The sequence below is a fragment of the Eutrigla gurnardus genome, assembly GCF_963514095.1.
Source record: "Eutrigla gurnardus genome assembly, chromosome: 15".
NCBI classification, from domain to species: Eukaryota; Metazoa; Chordata; class Actinopteri; order Perciformes; family Triglidae; genus Eutrigla; species Eutrigla gurnardus.
In genome coordinates this window covers 7080793-7102608 of record NC_139938.1, presented here as the reverse complement: position 1 = coordinate 7102608, position 21816 = coordinate 7080793, and the positions used below count along the sequence as shown (strand labels likewise).

The 21816-nt window shown below is 43.7% G+C and overlaps 1 protein-coding gene across 2 annotated transcripts in view; it reads left to right on the top strand.

Annotated features, from left to right (window-relative positions):
• Positions 1-17329, top strand: part of tspoap1 (TSPO associated protein 1) — a 63491-nt gene extending 46162 nt beyond the window's left edge. Inside the window, exons 19-32 of one of the 2 annotated variants that reach the window (XM_084028113.1) lie at positions 1427-1578; positions 1736-2215; positions 2531-2896; positions 4030-4182; positions 4535-5314; positions 5796-5895; positions 8085-8227; positions 8464-8632; positions 9345-9413; positions 10575-10622; positions 11794-11930; positions 12028-12099; positions 12936-13055; positions 13625-17329. In XM_084028113.1, coding sequence (XP_083884239.1) covers positions 1427-1578; positions 1736-2215; positions 2531-2896; positions 4030-4182; positions 4535-5314; positions 5796-5895; positions 8085-8227; positions 8464-8632; positions 9345-9413; positions 10575-10622; positions 11794-11930; positions 12028-12099; positions 12936-13055; positions 13625-13924 — 3089 coding nt within the window. In that variant the 3' untranslated portion in view covers positions 13925-17329. The remainder of the gene's footprint in view (positions 1-1426; positions 1579-1735; positions 2216-2530; positions 2897-4029; positions 4183-4534; positions 5315-5795; positions 5896-8084; positions 8228-8463; positions 8633-9344; positions 9414-10574; positions 10623-11793; positions 11931-12027; positions 12100-12935; positions 13056-13624) is intronic. The other variant, XM_084028112.1, reaches the window with a different exon arrangement.
• Positions 17330-21816: the final 4487 nt, after the last annotated feature.

The following is a 21816-nucleotide window of genomic DNA, read 5'->3' as shown; positions in this document are numbered from 1 at the left end:
CCATGGCTCGTTCTCCCCATTCAAATCTAAATCATATAAAGACCTTAATGTTGGACAAGAGCAAGAACAGAACCTGTGAGGCGAAGTCTTGCTAATGTTGGATCAAAAGGAAGGTTTTAGACACCTTTTTGATAATCTATTAAAAACCGTTATGTCCAGAAACAACTAGTTTTATTAGGTAACTCAGATGTTCATTTTATCAACCCAGGACATCAGTGTCGCAATCCAGAAGTGCATTATCGGTTATATATTATTCAATCATAATTTAGGCACCAAACATCAGACTTCATATGCACATCTACGCCTTCAATAATACCAATCTTCTGCAGCAATTTAAAGACTGAAATGCACTTCACAAGTACCCTGCTGTTCACTATGAGAATAAACATCACAGACATCCAGTTAGGTGGTTTGACTCTTGAATCACAAACTAACTTTGTGCTTAAGCTCTGGTGTTTGTGTTCATGTGAAGGAAAGCCGTCCTTTTTGTACGAGCAATTTTATCGAAAGACTTTTAATTCCAACCATACGCATGTTCGTAATTAACATTTTATAGACTGTAGCGCTGCTGCTGTGCCACACATTGGAGATTGTTGAGACGGTCACGCCATTAATGTTGGGGCCTGTCTCTCCCATAGACCTGCATGCAGTCTGTCAATTTGGCTGCAGTCCTTGAATTAGAACAGTACCGTCATCAGAGCTTCATGTTAGTCTTATATCCATTAGCTCCCACACAAGGACATCCGTTTATTCATGAGAGCTGCTCTTGTGTGTTTCTCTCCATCATTGAATAGCCTGAGCACCTCGCCACAGAATGTATTAGTTCAAAGTGAAGGAAAATGGGGGACTTGATTGTTTATGGCAGATGCCGTCCTCTACCCCACCCACAAATCAAATAATCCGACTGATGATGAAGTAGACTTCTGTTATCAGAGCAAGTTGGCTTTTTCTTCATCATTTTCTTTGATATTTCCCTCTCACAGTATTGGAATTTCATGTAGATGAGGAGGCTCAATGTGAGGATTTGGTATTTTGATGAGCACTGAGTCACATCATTAGTTAGGTTGTGAGACGTTTTGCTCCTTCTTCTTGTCAATATTTTGTTTTTCATGCATACATTTTAGGATTGTAATCAGTGTCATGTCAGGTTTGAGTTGTATTTCTCTAAATGATCATTCAAATTTGCTTAAGTTCCATGCCCACAGTCTGGGAACGCAGGTATATGGTTTCTATATTTCTTAATGTCCCTTTAGAGTATTAGATGGCAGTTTTTAATCCGTAGAATCATGTTCCCATTGTGATATCCACTTTTTCCCAAGCATTGTATTTTTAATATGATAAATAATAGATAATATTACATCAATATGAATAGATGTTTCTTTCTTCTTGCCACTTGGATGTGGTATGATGCTTTCAATCCCTGCAGGTCCTCCTGATGCTCCTCTGGATGTACAGCTGGAGCACGGCCCCTCCCCGGGCATCGCCCTCATCAGCTGGCTGCCGGTTACAATAGATGCTGCTGGGACATCCAACGGCGTCCGTGTCACTGGATACACTATACACGCTGATAAGAAAAAGGCAAGAACTTGGCGTTTTTTTATGGGACCAAGCAGTGCCTTGCAGCTTAATTTCAGAATATAAAGTGTCTGTCTATTGCTTTTTATAAACAGCTGTACTGTTTTGTACCATGTGATTTGTGGATTAAAAAACCATGCCTGTGGTTCTCCTATCCAAGGTTCTGGAGGTGTCTTCCCCAACAGCCGGCAGTGCCCTGCTGGGCCCCTCTCAGATGCAGTCCCTGCTGGCAGCTCAGGAGCTCACTGTCCGCACCATGTCCGCTCACGGGGAGTCCTGTGACTCTTTGCCAGTCAATGTGCCCTCCAAACTGGCTGCCATCATGGCAGGTCCAGCCACCACCACCACCACCACCCCAGTTGTGCCACCCCTACCCTGCAGCCCTACAGGCTGCAGTCACCTGTCCTCACCGCCGTCCTACGAAAACTCTGCTGCCAAAGTCTCCATGCTGCCCGGCACCTTGCCACCAGACATCACTGGCCTCGAAGTGGAGGCTGCTGCCAACCCTCCTGAAGTTCTCCACCCAGAAGATCTTCTCTTATCTGCTTCATATGCGAAAGCCTGGGCCAACCCCTCTTCTACGCCTGCCTTGGCTGTGTGTGAGGCCATATTAACGGTAGCCTCCACCGTTACTCCAGAGGTACACACCCTGCTATATACAAGAACTTCTTTACTTATTAAACTGTGAGTTGTGCCTTGTGTGGGAGTTAAAGGGGGATGTGGAGGGAGAGACATGAGGCAAAGATACTGCAGTAGTTATCGTAGTTTGGTCAGCAGTTGGAGCTGCAACTCATTGAGGCAATTATTGCACTTTAAAACCCTAAACAACCGATTCCAGTAATTTGCTTGCCAAAGTTTGCGCTCCTTCTCTCAGTCAAAAATCAGTCAAATCCCTTATCTAGAATAGTTGTAGAAAGTGAGTTAGCATTGTTTTGACTTTCTTTCTCATCTTCAGGTTAATGTGACCTCCCCCACCACCTCAGCACCTCAACCGTTTCCAGTAGCAGCGACTGCACAAGCACCAGTACCGGCAGCAGCAGTGTTGGAGCAGCGCAGAGACACCGACAGCCCTGAGATGATCCGTCCCTTCCCATCCATGGTAGAGTTCATGGAGGACCCAGGTGCCGATCTCGGGAGCCCTACCCCACCCAAAGCCCCAATCACAGGCTTTCTTAATCCTCAGGACCTTATCCTCCACCGACCCCGCAGCACCTCACCGCTGGAATCAGAAACAGAGGAGGAGCAAGAAAATACCCGCTTGGTGTCCATGGAGGAGTTCTTGAGACAGGATCAACAGCCGGATTACTGTAGAACGCAGCAGGTCAGCCCCGATTTGTTGACTTGGACCACTATTTGAAATAGTTTACTCTTCAGTACAAAATTGAATATGACATGTAGGTGTCGCAGAGTCTGAGCACTGCTGAGAACTGATCTGAAAGGTGGGAAGCCCTCGAGAGGCGGTGTCTAATTCACCACTTAAAGGGATAGTTTGGACACTTTGACGTGGGCTTGTATGAGGTGCTCATCCAAAGTCAGTTTATTATCTACAGTAGATGGCAGTCAGCACGCCTCCAGTTTGGAGAAGCAGCCAAATAAAAAAGGCCCGACCAAAGAAAAATCAATATCACTTAAAGTGTACTCTATTTTATGAGAATACTTTTGCTAATTTACTTTGCCGTCAGACGGCTCGTTCTGACAGGGAGCTTAGGCTTTTTATTTATGTTCTCTTGAAAGCTACCAGACATCTGACAAAAACGTTAATTTTACCTGGAGGAACACAGGAGTTGCTGGTCAACTGCTTCCTCGAACGGTTGCTTTGCTTGTGTTATTGTGGGACATAGTGATTTAAGGGCTTAGTTGGGATTCACCAAAGTCACACAATGATGTGCTGCTTGGAAGTACTAAAACAGAACTGACATAATAATAATAAATAATTCCAGGCCATACTGTCCATCATACTTGATATAACTAATGATATATGGTTGTGGAACAGGTGTAAAATTAAACTTGGTGAATCTGCAGAAACCCTAGAATATCCCTAGTTATTAGTTACATATTTGTTTCTTGTAAAGCAACTTTCTATCCTGATGGATTAATGGAGACACTATTTAATGCAACATGTTGAGCATGTACTTCTTGACATTTTGCTTTGGTATTAAGAAAGCCAAAATCATTATTTATATATGCATCATATTTCAGTCAAGTGAGTTTTTACCAGTTCTGGTTCTCTGAGGTTTATTATGGGGCCAGAAGGCTCCATGTATGTATATCTTATAGATTCAGCAGCACAGCTTTGTTTCAAGTGTGCATTTTAATCTGCAACATGTTATCATTTATGTTGCAGATGTGTTTATTTTTTGCCAAAATTCAATGGAATTACTAATAAGGATTTTAAATGTGAGGGAGTGTGAAATTTGATAGTGTGTTTTATTATGTTGATGTATTTTATTGCAGAGTTACAGCAGAGGTCTAGTGGAGCCTCCCAGTGACTACCACGCAGACAACAGCCGTTCAGACCTGTCCGACATCCTGGAGGAGGAGGAGGAGGATCTTTACTCTGACCACCTCGGAGAAGCACAGGCTAGAGGCTACAGAGCCGCAAACAGGGTAAAAGAAAGAGCATGCTACATAGTTTGTGGCCATACGCACCCACATTTGTACCGGCACTTTCTGAGTTCTGCTTTTTGAATTAAATACTTCTTTCTTTTCTTGCATAGTTTTTCTTTTCTTGCATAGTTGAGTTATTCAGTGGTCTTCTGTTCTTCTGTCGTTTTTTTGATCATGCTTGATTGAGATTCTGTTTGTTTTTTCTTCCTCTTTCTTTTCTCTTTGTTTTGCATGGCCGGCGTGTCCTCTCTTTTGTCTGCACTTCCCTTTATTTTCACTGAACAATATCACATCCTGTCCCTCCTTCACCAACCCATTCTTGCTCGCTTTGACCTGTGGCCTGGCCTTTTAGTCGCGCAAGTTGGAGTCTCCAGTCAGTGACGAGGAGACTTTTGAGAGGATTCTTAAGTTGCCTGGTCAGGTCCAACACCAGAAGCAGCTGTTCATCATCCCTGAGGTCACAGAAGAAGAAGATAGCAGTCAAGAACAGCCTTCATCCTACCGCAGTCAGCCTCGGCCCAGGCCCAGCCACCTTCACGCCAGAGACTCAGAACGCCTCCACCGTGCCCCCCAGCATCACACGCATCACCCCAACCCACACTTCCCCCCTCACCATCACCACTACAACAGGGATCCCAGATCCCTAACCAAAGAGCCTTTACTCCGACACAGACCCCTGCAGGTCAAGCCTAAGACGCAGCACAGGGTGCATTACGCCGACACAGTAGACACCATCAGTTATCCTGAAGAAGAAGACATGAGTTTATATGAGGGTCCCACCAGCAGGCGGGCCCGAGGTCCTCCCCAGCCGGCCCCCAACAGCAAAGAAAGATCACTGCTCAGAGGGCTGGGGGACCGCCTTAGGAGGGAGGCCATGCTGAGGAGTCAGGAGATGGCTGTCACTGCCGCCAGCAACCCCGGCCATGGTCCTGTCCCGCCAAGACCCTACCTGGTCAGCAAAACAGCACGGACTCCTAGGTCACCTACTGGTCATGGGGCGGAGATTGACGTGGAGTACGGCACAGATGAAAGCGAGGGGATGGAGCAGATGAGAGCTGAGTGGTGGGTCGAAGGGGCTCAAATGGAGCACAGCAGACCTGCTCACCGCCGAGGGCTGAAGGCCGATCCGCTGGTAAATGTTGCTGCAGGCCAGCTGCAATGGGTGTGTTGTCCCAGCCCGCTCCTCTCCCCTCCTCATGTATCTGATCCTCTTGAGTCCTTTAGTGGATACCACTTAACTCCACCCCCCAATAGACAACTACGCTTTCCAGACCTCACCACCGCAGTGGATAGAGAGTGGTTCATTAGCAAGCAAAATAATTTATATATACAAGTTCATCATCAGGCAGTGACCTCAGCCATCTAATCTTTGTAAGATTTTGTGTGAGCCAAAGCGTAGCCGTCTCTGTTCTCCCTCTGTCTGACTGCACTACTTCCTGTTGCTTTCATATTCTCCTCAACCTTGGAAACCACTTAGCTCTTGTCTTTAAGTAGTCGGTCTTGTCCTGCATTAGTCTGTTGTCCACGTCTGCACAATGCAAAAAAGGAACATGATCATGTTGAAACAGTAGAATGATGTAAACCTTTTGTTTCTTTTTCTATATGTTGAGCAGGAGCCAAGCCAAAACCCCCCAGCTGAGGCCGGCCCACCGCGGGCAGCACAGGCCGAGCTCGCCTCTAAACCAGCGTCCTTGCAGGCCAGGCAGCTCAAAGGTCAGAGGTCTTTCCTCATTTCCTTTCCTTGATTCCTTTCTCTCCCTTAACTGAAATGTGCACTGGTCTGATGTGATGGTGACACACATGCTAGTCAGATTAGCACCTTGTATAGGAAGGGAGGGAGTGGGGGGAGTCAGGCAGGAGGAGGAGGTGCTGTAGCTGCAGTGAAGGAGTGGTAGAGAGCCTGCTAAGCTGAGAACCGGCTTAACTCAAAGTGGCTTGTCATGACAGGAGGAAGTGACAGACATTAAAATAGTAACCTCGATTAGCCAGCGAAGAAACGGCCTGCAGCGAGGACCCATGAGCGCCTCGCCTTCTCTTCCTCCCCCACTCTCTTCTTCTCAGTTGCTGTTGCGAAGACACAGATTGCACACTCATTTAACAAACGTAACCTTTCTGGTTTATGCACGGGTGCACAGTTGACTACACACACACACACACACACTATAGTATGTGCACACAGATAGAGGAAGGGAGCAGGGAGAAGTTCTGTCCTATCTACTAGAAAATCAGAGAGGATGTGAAAGTATGCAAGTCGCCTGCCCGTGACTTTTGCCACAGATGGGCTGATTCTCCCTAATGAGATAGAGAACACGTCTCTCCACTGCAGCTTAAAGCCTCACTTCAGCTCTTCAAATGTGTCGCTCGCTGTCAGAAAGGCTACAGTTGTAATGCTTTCAGTCCCACTGATGTCATACCGCATGTCCGCTATAGACCCGTAACACCCGTAACACGAGCCACATTTAAAGGTCGCTTTGTACGATCTGTGTAGTTGCATCTCAAAGTCACATTGAGACGGAAGTTAAAGCGATTTTAGCTTCTGTACTGTGAGTATTCTCCCGTGAAACCAAATATTTTAGCGTTGTACAGTTATAAAAGGGATTTAAATGAAATCCTTTGCATTTAATTGGACTGAAGTGGGCCGGTTTAGAACATAGCGTGATACGGAGCTACAGAGGACTATGGCTCAACACACACACACACACACACACACACACACACACACACACACACACACACACACACACACACACCTCCCTGATTGATAAAAGTTGCAGCTTCAGTGATTGGTGTCATATTATTTTACTTGTTGCTATCTTATGTAAGCTCACTTCATATCTTTGTCCTGGGTTTAGATATAAAAGTACAAATAAATCCTTTTTTTTATTGTTAAATAGACGCACAATATGACTATGGATGTAATCTAAAAGTGTTAAAAAGGCATTTTTCATTTCATGTCTACTGGTGTTTGGTCTATTTGTTTTCTTTTATTTGCCTGTGTGTTGTCAGTAGGGATGATATATGATTTCATCGTGAATCAGGATTAAAAACGCCAACAAAAAAACCTGTCTAGCTCACTATCATGATAGACAAGTGAAAAATAGCTGGATTTAAAAAATACAGGATACAAAAATATCTATTTTTATTTATGCAGGGAGACCTTGTGATTTATGATCATCTTATTGAAGATTATTTGATTGTTTTGTAGATAAAAAAAGGATGTTAAATAAAAAAAAGATGGCCCAGGATGTAAAAATTACATTTTTACAGTTTAACGCTTATTTTTGATGATTATCGTGAATCATTATTACTTTGTCCGGAATAATCGAGACGTCATTTTCACATGGCCCGATGCCTAGTTGTCAGTAAACGTCGTCAGATTCAGATTAGAGAGTGGGTCAAACACCGTTTGCTTGCTGCAGATCATGAACGAGTGCACGTTTGTCAAACGGCTCACCCAGCTTAGGATCAGTGGTTTAGCTTGATTACCTCTTATAAGGACATGCCTGTGCTTGGCGAACACTGTTCATGCAGTTGGTGAGAGGTGTGGGGGGAGGGGAGAGCTGGCTATGCTATTTGCAGAGCTCATTGCATGCTACGCATTGCTTGTGTGCGTAGTGTAATAGTGACAATACATTGTGTTACGATTTTACAAAGGCAACGTTTAAAAAGTAAAAGACATTGCATGAAAACAGAAGCTTTTATAAAATGAACAATGATAAAACAAGTCTGGTCAAAGTTTTAAAAGTCATGGAAAGTAATTTCACGAAGTGAGTGATTTATTATGGGGCTTTGTAACATAACCAGTGCTGTTCCTAAACAAAAGGAAGGACAATTAGTTTAATAAACCCTTTGCCAATACACCTAGATGTAACTAATGAAGTCTTATGACCGTGTGTTTGCAGGTGGTGTCGATTCATCAAAGACCAAAGGAGACGGTGACATTCGTATCTTCGTGGCCCTCTTCCCTTATGATCCTTCCACCATGTCACCCAATCCTGACGCTGCCGAGGAGGAGCTGCCCTTCACTGAAGGACAGATCATCAAAGTACGTCCCCACACAGCTCAGACACTGCTGGAGCCCGTATGCTTGTCATTCAGAGCATCCCTGATAAGCTCACATCAACAGGATAAATATGCACACTGTATAATGGTCCTCATTTTGGAACATTTCTGTAACTTTGATGTATGTTTGAAAGCCTAAAAGCCTTTCATTCCATATAAACTGTATTTCAAACTGCAATCTTACAGGTGTATGTTCCATTTTCACACTCCTCTGCCCAGGTGTACGGAGACAAAGACGCAGACGGGTTCTACCGAGGCGAGTGCGGCGGCCACCTGGGCTACGTCCCATGTAACATGGTTTCTGAGATCCAGGTGGAGGATGAGGACACCCGGCAGCAGCTGCTGCAGCAGGGCTTCCTGTCCACAGCCGCCTCCATGGAGAAGATAGGTAGGTGAAGCTGTCTGAAGACGTGCCTGCAGGCCGCTTTCCCACCGAATGATTAAGTGTGGAATCTGATTGTGGAAATTCCCATTGTGTTGTGTGCTGTTAAACGTGTTCTGTTACGATGAGGAACGTGCACATCCTTCAGGGGTAAAATGTTCTACTCGTGATGTCACCGGTGTTTGTGTTTGAGTGGTAAGTGAAAACAGCAGCACAAGTGTTGCAGAATCCCAAAATATCAATGTTCACTTTTTTTATTTCCCAGTCTTTGGCCAGCTGTGTTAATTGGAGAAAAAAAATCCACCCCCCCCTCCCTTTGCATTACTTTGTATTTTGAATGGCTTTCTGTTCACTGTGTTGCTATTAAGGAAACCATAACCATCTCTTCCCAGTCACTCACTGCCTTTTCAAGCAGGTGTCTAAGAAACAAACCAACCTAAGTCAAAGTGTTTGCCTGTGGCGGGGTTGCAGACACTTCTGTTTCCTGCTTTCTACCCGGAGCGGTGTAGCTGCAGATGGTTTAACCTTTTCACTTCCACGTGTTCTCACTGCTGTGTCTGCTGCTCACTGGTTATCATTTTTAAATTGCTCTTCACTGGCTTCTCATTGTCTCCTCTGTCTGGTCTGCTTCTCTCAAAAATTGCACCTCTTGTGTTTCTTTTTTGGTTTCAATTTTTTTATTTATTTTTTTGGTTTTCCTTTCTAAAACTCCATAAAGGCACTCGCACACACGCACAGCTTCCGCGTCGCCCTGTTCCACCGCCGAAACCGAGACGATCCAAGAAAGGTGTGTCTCGCTGCAGATTGCGGCTTCCCACCTCTCTCCTTTACTCTCTTCTCTGGTTTGCTTCCTTTCTGTCTCTTTCACTCGAGCGTCTCGCTCTTTCAGTCGCTGCTTCCCCCTCAGCGACCAGGGGAGATTTATAGGTCAGCCACTGTAGAAATGAAATCAGACAGCTTCCCAGCACTCTGCTAAGATCTCACCACTCTCAGTACTCCACACAGAAGTTTCAGATTCTGTCATTAAGGCCTAGTGCTCCACCTTGTTTCATAGTGCTAATAGGCTCTTCAGAGAACCTTCATCCCTTCACAGGTTAACTTTGTTATGATTTTTGTCAATAACGACACAGTTTAACAGCCACATACATGAGTACTGAGTCAGTCAGCTGTCATTGGATATTCATGCAATACATTGCAGACGTCGCAGCAGAATGTGGACGTTTATCGAATAGTTCAAAGCTCCGAAGCTTCATTCTTGAATGTTCTTCAACGTTTTTCAGGCCAAGGACCCTCCATTACATATTGTATAAAATTGTGCTGTTTATAAAACCAGTCAATATTAATGTAATAATGTATGTTAACAATGCTAAGCCATTAATTTCATTCTATATTGGCATTTCTACATCACAATTTCACCTCATAACATTGAATACATAGGAATATTTATATGTCCTTATTGTAGGTTATATTCATGTTGTTTTGGACATATTTACATTTTTGGAAGAAATAAAGTTTCAAATAATTTCGGGGACCCCTCCCAATATAATAATCCATATTTGTTAGCCTTTGTTAGCTTACTGCACTCAAACGGAGGCACACACCTGTATTAGTGTAGATATATATTCTATGTATAAAACCACATTGTGATGACAGAACACTTCATTCTAAAACCTTAATTGAAGCTTTGAATGTAAAAAACAAATACATTTAGTGGTTATTAATAATAGAAAGTCCTCTTTGCCATTATTCTGCTGCGATGCCACAACTGCATTACATGACCAGCTAAATTCCACCTGTTGAGAGCTTCACCCCCTGTGTTCTCCATCCGTGCCTCTGTGTGATGACTGAGACTTCATACTTTGAAGACAGGATTGTGCGTTGGCCTCTGAGATCTGGTATCATGCTGTTACTGTGCTGACGCTCTTTTCCCACACCTCGTCTCTTCCAGTGGAGTCCGCGGCCCACTGGGAGGAGAGCGTAGACTCCTCCAGCCAAGGTTTGTAGTCAGCATGTCCACGCTCTGCCTCTCCGTCTTCACCTGCATGATCAGACGACTGTGTCCACGTCCACTGGAGGACAGCATGCGGTCACTCGCTGTTTTACACGTTCACGTGCCATTTTTCTTCTCCTTGAGGGTCAGACTGCTGATAACACCAGGGCTTCACCTCCATGTATCCTTATTAGGGACCGCTTGATTATTTAGGGATTAACTGAAGAATTTGACCTTTTCACAGATCCTCAATAAAGGACTGTAGAATGATATCTCTAACGAAGTCTTCTTCTTAAAGGGTTATTTCTACTACTTTGTGTCTGAGTGACTGATGGGGACAACAGTTTGAGGGGGAACTCTGCAGACAACAAGGAAACATTGTCTTACCTTTCACTTTCTTTTTTGGTCTCGCTCAAGCAGAAGACTTGTTGTGAAATCTCATGAGGGTTGACTTGTTGCAGCAGTGGAGACGTAGGGGACAGTCGTAGAGGAGTGCTGGTCAGAGTTCGATATGTGGGAGGCAAGAAAGCATTAACATTTACATTTAGGGCATTTAGCAGACGCTTTTATCCAAAGCCACTTACAATAAATACATTTGTTGGAAGAACAGTATATCGCTATAAGAAAGTGTATTGTTATCTAAAAGCTTTCAGTGGTTGAAAGTTGAGCTGATTTCGACAGTGTGGATGTCAACACTGGACATCTTTAAGCAAGACTTGTTTAGCCTGTTTGGTGGCTGCCTCACTCGCACTCAATACTGGACTCATTTAAATTGTTGTCCCCGTCAGACACTTCAGCACAAACACTTGGGACAAAAGGGTTCAGGTTGGAAAGTTTCCCTTTAAGTTCTTCATGAACATGAATGAAGTATAAATGTTAAGCGGTCCTTTCTCCTCATTCCTCTGTTCATTTTCACAGCGGCATCATTTAACCTTCAGATAATTCCAGTTGTCTTCATTTCTACAGCTCGAGCTTCTTCAGTGAAAATAAAAGGCTAACTCTCACCGCTCCGTTCTGTTTGTGTTTCTCCGTGTTTGCCTGCAGTGCTGTGACTTTCCCTCAGCTTAGCATGGCGCTGAGCGGGTCGGACGTGCAGACGTGATGAGCTGCATGCTGATGCATAGACTTCTCTAATTATCAGGTGATGGATTGTTTGCTCTCTCTGTCTGACTGACAGATCCCAGCCAGCCTGCTGCTGCTGCTGCTGCTGCTGCTGCTGCTCCGGCTGTGGGGAACCCGGCACCAGGAGCTCGCAGGATGGTGGCCATCTTTGATTATGATCCACGAGAGAGCTCGCCCAACACCGACGTAGAGGTCAGACATGCAGAATGTCTTTGTTTTCAGACAAGACAACGTGTGTGATGAGAGTTTTTCTCATTATCTGCCTTGTTGGTTTCATGACTCGCTGCAGGCCGAGCTGACCTTCAGTGCCGGAGACATCATCCATGTGTTCGGTGACATGGACGAAGATGGCTTCTTCTACGTGAGTGTTGGCGTGACTCTAAGACTATGTGTGTCTGTTTAGTGCTCCATTTTAGTCATAAACACTGTACTTCCTGAAACAGTGTGGTGGCTCTAACTGTGCAGGTCTTCTTACAATACAATATCTACATTACATTAAACTACACCATAAATACATAGTATTATTATGAATAATAAAAGTATAGTGTTATATTAATGCAATATATGTAATGTATATACTCTACAAGACGTTGAGAGATATATCTTTAATACACAGCTTTGTAAAATACTACATTGGTTAATCACAACTGATCTAACTGTATAGCAGTATATCTGCGGCTGTGTATAACAGATCTCTGTACACAGCAAGAGGCCAATTTTTTTAGTGGAAGCAATAAAATCAATAAAAAAATATATATTTTTAATCACCATTATGTGTAGTAATTAACGGGATCATGTCAGCAAGCTGCAAGCATTATTTGTGCTTTTTTTTCTATTAAATATAAAAGAAATGTAAAAGAATAAGTGAAAAGTGTCCATCATTATTTCCTGAACCCCAATGTAACATTTAAAAATGTCTATAACTCCCCAAAAAACTAAAACTACTTAATTTTCTATCATGTAAGACCAATATCAGCAGCAAATTCTTACGTTTAAGAACCTTGACCAGTATTTGTCACTTTTGCCAGAAAAATGATTAATCGATCATCAAAATAGGTGTTTATTAATTTACTATTGAGTGACGACTGAAAATGGCAGATTACAGTAGTTATAGTTATAGTTACAGTAGTTGTTCAAAGCAGCAGTAGTTGTTGTTAAAAGCCTTACCCGCTTCCTTAATGTTGTATCTCTTTACAGGGAGACTTGAATGGACACAGGGGCTTGGTGCCGTCCAACTTCCTGCAGGCCGTTCCAGAGGACGCTGCAGCCCAACATGTCTCTGCTCAGCCTGCAGCAGAACCCAGGAAAGAATCACAGGTGACTCAGCACTTCTGTCTGTCCAGCAGCCAATACTGTACATGGAGACCTCCTCACCTGCAAGCATACGTTATGTGTCATTTTCACTAATCACTGACAAAAGTTATTTTTGACTTTTGTTTTGTGTTCCAGCATCTGTTTGCTGTTGTTTTCTGTTCTGTTTCTTTAATTCTGCCCTGTCACACTTCTTTTGCCCCGCTGTTTGTCCTGCATGGCCTTTTGCAGAAGCAGAAACGAAGTGTACACTTCGAGACTTGATCGTAAGTGTTTTTAGATTCGGACTCTAGCGGCTCAGTGATCACCACTAGTGTCCCCTCTCCCTGTTAGTGTCCTCTTCCCTCCACCTTTACTGTATCCCTATACTGGTCACATGGATCCTGGACCTACTGGTGGTTTTAGTTCATCAAAACACGGGTGAAAAAGTGGAGATCCCAGAAACACTTCCTCCTCCTCCTCCTCCTCCTCCTCCTCCTTTGTGTGTGTCCTGTCCTTGCGTTTCCCTTTTTAACCCTTACTACGCTTCAGACGTTGTTGATGCTCATTCTGGAAGTCTTCCTCTCTTCCTGAAGGCTACCCGGAGGTCTTCAACCATAGAAGAGGCTTCACCCCCCCAGACAGAACCTCCTCTCCCTGACACAAAGGAGAACACAGACCTGCCACCCAAACTGGCCCCCACTGCAAGCCTGGCGTCCGACCCGGGCCCTGCTCCAGGTCCAGCGGCGGTGGAGGCCTGCTGCTCCCCTGCAGCCCCCCCTCCAGCAGGCAGCCCGACGCAGACCGACTGCTCTCCACAAGGCAAGAAGAAGAAAAGCTTTTTCTCCAAAGGCAAGAAGCTGTTCAAAAAGCTGGGATCCAGCAAAAAAGATTGAGTCAGCACGTCTGACTCAGAATCCTCGCGTCACATTGAAAGCACTTTTTCTATCTTCACTGTTAGTCTCAGTCGGTAGTCGGTTCGGTTCGTAGCCATCAGATCTAATAACTGATGCTTCAGCCGTCAGCATTTATACATTTGCCTTAGAGCACTGCTAGCAGCTGTTACATTTAGAGGACACCAACGTACCGCTTACAGCATCACACGAGCATGTCCACGTGCATGTTGAATCGTGCAAACGCAAATATACGCTCTAAATACTACCTAACTATCTAAGCATTTGCAAATGTTCAACGCAGTAGGCTTTAATGCTCGATATAAAACACTTAGTTATCTCTCGGTGGATTTGTTGAACTTCAGTCCAGCTCAGACGCAGCTAATTCCATATTGGCTGTAATGTTCGTGTACTGGTGCCACTTTATTTATTTGAAGCAAACGAACGGAAGCAGCGGTGCGCCTCTTCCTCTGTGTGACTAGAAAGAATGCACTACCATCCAGATCGGATGTATTTTCTATCTCTGTCTGCTTGTCCCTCACTTGTGTTTCTCGTCTTTAAGAGTATTTATACACTTTGTACAGAACGTGTTATTTATTAGTATCTGACTCTCGCCCTAAGATCACCCCATTGCATGATGTGACATCAGGAGGTTAGTCAGTCAGAGACAGTGATGCTCTTTGACCTGTAGTTTAGATCTGACTAGTTATAGGGTCAAGACTGATCATTGAAGGTAAAGAATGTGAAGGGTTGCCCTTCGTGTGTGTGTGTGTGTGTGTGTGTGTGTGTGTGTGTGTGTGTGTGTGTGTGTGTGTGTGTGTGTGTGTGTGTGTGTGTGTGTGTGTGTGTGTGTGTGTGCGCGTGTGCGCGTGTGTGTGTGTGTGGGTGTGAGACTGAAAACAGATGCCTTTCTCAGACATTACCATGGGAACATGTGTGAGAGAGAAATCCTGCAGCGTGTGCAAAACTGACTTGGTGATCAGTCGGCTGCTCGGTTCGGGCTACAACTACTGTTATTTACTCATCATCGATTATCATAATTCGGCCTGTAAGATCATGTCATGAAATGTCTGTCCAACACTTCAAAACCCCAACGTCATTCATTTTAATTTCATGTAAAACGAGGAAAACAAATTCTCCAATTTGAGAACCTAAAAAACATCAAATATTTGGTATTTTTGCTTAAATGATTAATCGTTTATCAAAGAAAAATTGCCAATTAATTTTCTCTGGAAGGTCTGGCAGTGCCCCGCCCCCTCCTGAACCCCAGACCCTGTCCCCCAAATGTTTGAGTTTATTTTAAACATGTGTACAAGGATGGGTCGAGGAGAGTATCCGTGTTCCAGGAATAAAGGAACCATGACGAAGGAACATCCTCATCCTCAGTTCTGTAAAAAAGATGTATTGAGCAACTTTAAGTTTAAGTTTTAGAACTACAGTTCCCATGATGTTAGGGTCAGCGCCCTGTAGCCCTAGCCTAAAGTTGACAAGATGACATTTTTGTCATATTGGCACCATTTAAAATTATGCCAAATTAGCCCTCCCTGTTTTTATGTTCCCATGACGATGCACCCAAATATCAATGAGCTCCTTTGATACTGAAGCAAGGAGATAATATTTCCAAATGGATGTTTTGAAAATCTCTGGACTAATTGATTACAGGACTAGTCAGCTCAAGTTAATTGATACTTTTAAAATAACAGTACTGAAAATCTTCTCTGATTTGAGGTTAGAGTGAAGCCGTGTCCTCAGTGCCGGTCACATTAATAACATAAACTTCTTTTCTTTTGGATGCATTATGGATTAAACGTAGCATGTTAGGGTTTATGGCACTGCTGTGATTGTGTGTGTGTGTGTGTGTGTGTGTGTGTGTGTGTGTGTGTGTGTGTGTGTGTGTGTGTGTGTGTGTGTGTGTGTGTGTGTGTGTGTGTGTGTGTGTGTGTGTGTGTGTGTGTGTGTGTGTGAGCCCATGATGTGTAGCGGCGGTTTTGTGTGTCCACACATTTGCATCATACAATTGTAGACTGTTTGGTTGAAGATGAACAACTTTAATAATAATCTAGCAGGTTGTGGACTGCAAAGCGAAGCTGCATTCTGTATCTTCTAATGTTTATTTGACATACATCGAGATGTAGCATCCAGTTCAGGTGTGAGTGTGTGGACCAGGCCTTAGTATTCAGAGCTCATTATTCAGTTCCCACACGTCCAGCGATGGTGAGCGGAGCTGTAATCTGTGTGACGGGGGGCTGTTCGGTAACTTCTCAGGTTTTTAACTTGCAGTTTCTTATCAACGCTGAGCCACCTGTTGACTCTGGCTGTCTAAAAAACTGCAGAATATGCCAAAATCTTAGGTGCTTTGCCTGTTACCATATAGCTACCGAGAGAGAGAGAGAGAGAGAGAGCGAGAGAGATAGAGAGTGAGCAGCACCCGGCGGGTCGAAGCGCGGATGTCGCTCTTGAAGATCAAACGCGATTTCACACGTTTGGGGTAAAGTTTTGTTCTTTAATGTCATGAATGTTTAATTTGATTGTCAGTGTTACATAAAGGGAGCATGATGATGCCAAGAATAAAAGCGAGGGCGAAAAAGACACTTTAGATGTGAGACAGGCGGGATAGAGGCAAGACTGATTTGACCGTTTTATTTATCTTTTCTTTCTTTTAAAGAGGGTTGGATGCTCAAAAGTTGCCGAAATGTACAGCGAATATTTGTACTGATCTTGTATTTGACGGCCTTTAATGCACAAGTATTCCTCCACCTGCTGTGTAGTGAGTATAGGCTGGATAGGCCCTGGACCTGGACCCGGACCCGGACCCGGACCCGTATCGTGTTTTAGCTCAGTTCATCATATTTAGCCTTACAAGAAGACATTGTTTAGTCTTAATATGTTGTTTACAGGATGTATATTGACTGCATGCGTACCAATGTTATACCCATGTTCGGCCTTATTTATGTTACTGTCATATTTATGTTTTTCTAGGCGGACTTTGTCTACAATATTTGGGTTGTAGATCGTCACTGCAGTGGAAACAAAGCTGTAGAGCTGTGTGTATATAATGAACAGTGTCGGGACTTGTGGTATATTTTCATACAGTGCGGGAAACTTCTTTTTTTCTTCTTCTTCTTTTTTTTGTCTTCCCTGACCTGCATTCATGTTTGAAAGTGGAAGATTGACCTTTTTTTATATATATACATGTTTTTATTACCCTTTTGGAAGCTCATCTGTAAATATTTTTGTTAATATTGTTTTTCAGGGTTGTTTTTTTTCTTTTGCATGCCCAGTCATTGATGATGGAGGAACAGTAACTGAAGATGTAGAACACAGAGGACTCGTTGACTTGAAATTGTGATGGTTTGTTTCAATATGGATCTTTTTACAGGAATAAAGTATGTATATTTTCACAGAAAACACTTGAGTCTGTGATACATGTTGGAAAACACGTGAACACAAGGTACTTTTGGTGTTTGATGTTCATCTTTATTGCATACCACACAGATTCTACACGTCACATGTTCATGATCATATTTTTGTTGTTTCAGGACAGATGAATTATAAAATGGAGAAAAAGAGTTGCGAGCTTTCCTCGGCGCCACACGCCACCCATGTGAACTGACTGGGGCAACACTCTGGGCAACGCGTGGCCTTGTGAGACAAAGCCGCTTCCTCTTTTGTGACTTCCTGCGCGGGCTCCACGCGGCGGCCTCTCTCTCCTCTCTCGACGCCAACAGTACACTCATCCATAAAGTAGGAAACACTACACTGTGGCCATGAGTTTAGTAGTGCTTTCTACTTTATGGATGACTGCACTGTACATCCTCTGTTCGTCTTCTGTCGGCTCCCACTTCTCTCTTCTTCTGCACCTGCACTCGTGTTGCAGCCGCACACACACACACACACACACACACACACACACACACACAGCCCAACCCCCACCCAGACACACACTTTCACACCAAACTGAAAGCTCAACGCTCCCAACAGCCCTCGCTTTAATGTCGTACCAGAAAACGCTCACTTCCTGATTTGTCTTAAAACATTTGCATGTTTTTCAAATGGAAGTGAGGCCTGTTTGCGTTTTTTGTAAAAGACAAAAATCCTCCAAAAAGGCCTCTGGCTTGGCTTGTGTGCCTTTTAGGTGCTGCGTTTGAGGCAATCGTCAGACGTGAACTGCTTGCCAGAGGAAGCGCTATCTTGAGGAAGCCATTTTGGGAGGCATGAGTAAGCTTTTCTGTTGAGTTTCAGCTCATTTGGAACATTCAACAAGTTTTACAAAATAACTACAGGCATCTGTGATCAGATCGGAAACACATTGGAGCAAATGAAAAGATCAAGTAGATCATGAAACACTTAATAAATAAACACAGTAGCAGAAAAAAAAAAAAGCATTACGTTTTACAATAAACAATGTTTTTAATCCGAATTCCAAGTGGATTTCTGAATAGACGAGAAGTTAAAAACAAATGCAGAGTAAAATGAAGTAAAAGCTGTATTTGTTGATATCGGTTGTACGTAAAGGCGTTGTCATGGCGTCGACACCAATAATTCTAGCATTAAATACACAGTTATACCCGTCATACTTTACCTCATCCTTGGTTTCTTGTCTCTTGTAAGTGAGGAGCGTCGGCTCACAGGTGTCGTCTGTCCGTCCGAGGAGTGGATGAAGAAGAAGAAGTCGTCGTCGTCTCCTTTTGAACCCTCCACAACCACGTGATGTAACCACAGGAAGAGGTCTAACAGTCAGGCTGCCTCTCTTCTTCCGTCTTACTCTCTGCCTTCTGCAGGCGCTGTTACAAAACGCTGACAGCAACTAAGACCATCACTTTTCAATCACAACGGCACAAACTTAGACCCCGTCCACGTTTCACGTCTTCACTTATAAACACGAGAACTGGAACGCTGGATTTCCTCTTAATCATTCATGTTTTCTTCATCCACTTCATATCAAATCCCTTTTAAGGCTTCGGCTCTGGGGTTTTTTTCCATCTTGACCTGTACCGGCGAGCGATGATGTCATTTGTGCAGTTTAGTCCGCAGCGCCGTGCGACGTGAAGTTGGGTAATAAACCCAAAATGTGTGTGTGGAGAGAGATTGCAACACACTAGTGGGAGCATATCTGCCAGTGTGACCTATTTACGACATTATATTCATGTTAAGCTCCTGACTCGTCAGGTAAAGTTTCATGACTCGTGTCTGTTATACGTTTATTAATATACATATCATATATTAAGTGTAGGTGACAAAGAGATGCAGCTCCTGTGGTTTGACTGATGATGTGACTTTGATGGAAGCGATGACCGCCAGCTCAGATGGTGCGAAACGATAAAAGTTCTGGACGGTGGTTGTGAACCATACTTTACTTTGCTCAGAGTTTAACTATTGAAAGTGAAGCCTGTTGTAAAACCATCATTAATGGATTTTTTTCAAATGTGTCCTCATGCAACACTTAAAGGTACACTAAAGGGTCTCTGTGAATGTTCTGCCGTTGTTAAAGCAGTGCGAGTGATGGAAGACCAGAGTCCCTGCTTTAGGTTCACTTAGGAGGACGGCTGAGTGAGTCTGAATGGGAGAAACAAGTGTACATGGGGGGGGGGGGGGGTATGTGAGAATAGTTGTTTTTTAAACCTGGATTCTTGTTGAAATGACGACTCATCTGCGTGCTGAGCAACGTTTGCACCACTATGATCACCTTGTTGTTTCTGAAAAGTGAAAGGCCACAGGTTTCAGTTCCATGTAAATGTGTTCTCGTGGGTTTCTGATAACCTGTGGAGGGGTCTAGTGGGCCAGCGGGCTGCAGCTACAGAACAAAGGCAGCTTTTTACATCCCTCTAAACTGATCACTTCTTTCAGAAACTAACTTTTCTCCTGTGAGGTGGAAGCCTGGTTAGTTTTTACATTTAGCTTACAGACTTATCTGGGTCACCTACAAGTGTGTCTGAAGGAGCGGCAGCAGTGCAGCGTCCTGCTTCCTGTGTGTGTGTGACAGACAGAGTGATGGGAAGTGGCTTTCGTTTGCTGGTTAACTACCTTAACGCACAACTACAGTTTGGTTTATCCTTTAGGCACCAAATACGTCTTTGACTGCTCATACATATACTCAGAGTGACGTGTTAGCATGGTAAGTTTTCAGTCTTCACACCAGCTCCTTATCTCTGTAATCTCTCCCTTCTTAGGCTTCTGAAAGTTTTGTAGTGATGTAGGATGTTTAGAATCCATTATGTGTAGTTGTAACATGGATTTAAGATGAAGAAAGTACACAGTCCTTTATTTAAGTACAAGTCAGTAATACAACTCTGTTCTAATGACTTCAGCACAATCAAATCTTTACATTTAATTAGATCAAATTACAATTACAGGTCCATCATGCAAATCCTACTGAAGTCAAATAAAAAAGGGTACTATAGTACAAAAAGTACTTGTTTCCTCCCTGTAACTGCTGTATCATCCTTTATGATGTACTTATACTGTTAACACTGTTGCATCAGTGTGTGAGTAGTGGACTTACAGTTGAAGCTGGTCGAGGTGGAGCTATAGCTTTATATAACGAGATCAGAAAAAAAAATGGTGCTACAAAAAAAAATATATATAAATATATATATATATATATATTTATTTATTTTTGGGGCTTTTGGTGGAATATGTGAAACGTTTAGAGGGGAAATCACTAACAACTCATATTGTTTTACTCACATAAGTGATAAGGTAAGTTTGACTTTATGTTGAATCATAATGTGAAAAGTAACTATAGCTGTTAATGTTGTGGAATACAAGTATAAAGTAACATAAAATGGCAAAATGATACTGAAGCAGAATACTTGAGTAGAAGTACTTTTCCACCACTGACTGGAAGTGTTCTCAGGTACCGGACACAGTTTCTCATTGAGGATTTGAAACAACATGGGTGTGTGCAGAACAACGTGACATGGTTAGAGCTCTGACTTCATGTTTCTTCCTGTTGGCGTAGACACCGAGAGCAGCGGATGTGAGACGCATGAAAAGATGACAGTTATGATACAAAATCCATAAAAGTCGAGGAAGATAAACACGTATCTCCTGCTGAATGTACGAGACTCGATGAGCCGAAATGGAATGGATTCTGGGTATTCATGTATTTAATTCATAAGAAATCACTGATGACGCTTCAATTACAAACACTTTACTCACAATGAAGGCTTGTTAAAATATATCCAACATATGGTGTCTTTTAAAAGCCTCCAACCCTCCAAATCTCCTGACCCCTGCCCTGCATTTCACTAATCCTGCCTCTTCAACTTATTGAGGCCTCCGCTGAAGTGCTGCTGCTTTATCTGGCAGACGACGGCGGGCGTCCTCGCCTGTGCCAGCGAGGGAAGTGATCCTAACTCCCTCCCAGTGCGAAGAGCGTGCACTAAAAGCCGGGCCCTGATAGACCTTATCAGGGCCGGCAGTCGTTTCCCCTCCCCGCCTGCTCTCTCCCAGCTGCCCCGGCCGGGCGTCGGCACCGCCGGGCCACCCAGGAGCTTATTTCCCTCCCAGACCCACAAGCTCCACAGAGGCCTGAGCTGCTCTAAACCGGCTTCTGCAGAGCGCTGGTGGAAAGTGGATTTACTCGCTCGGCTCATATTTTCAGGTGCTTGCACTTTACTGGCCTGTATCCGTTTATTCCATGTATTTGACAGCTGTAGGTCCTTTTTCACATTCAGATTTCACACGAGCTGTTAACAGTTCCACCACTTCCATTTCCCCTCTAAACTGCTCACATGGTGTCATTTAACCCTCTGGAGTCCACGTTTACACTGTCCTTGGTGTCCCTGGTGACTCTGCTAGAAGTCTATCATTCTGTCAATTTAACAAACAATAAAGCGGCCAGAAATCCAAAATACAAGAGTGAATGAAACATTTACAGATCTGTAACAATA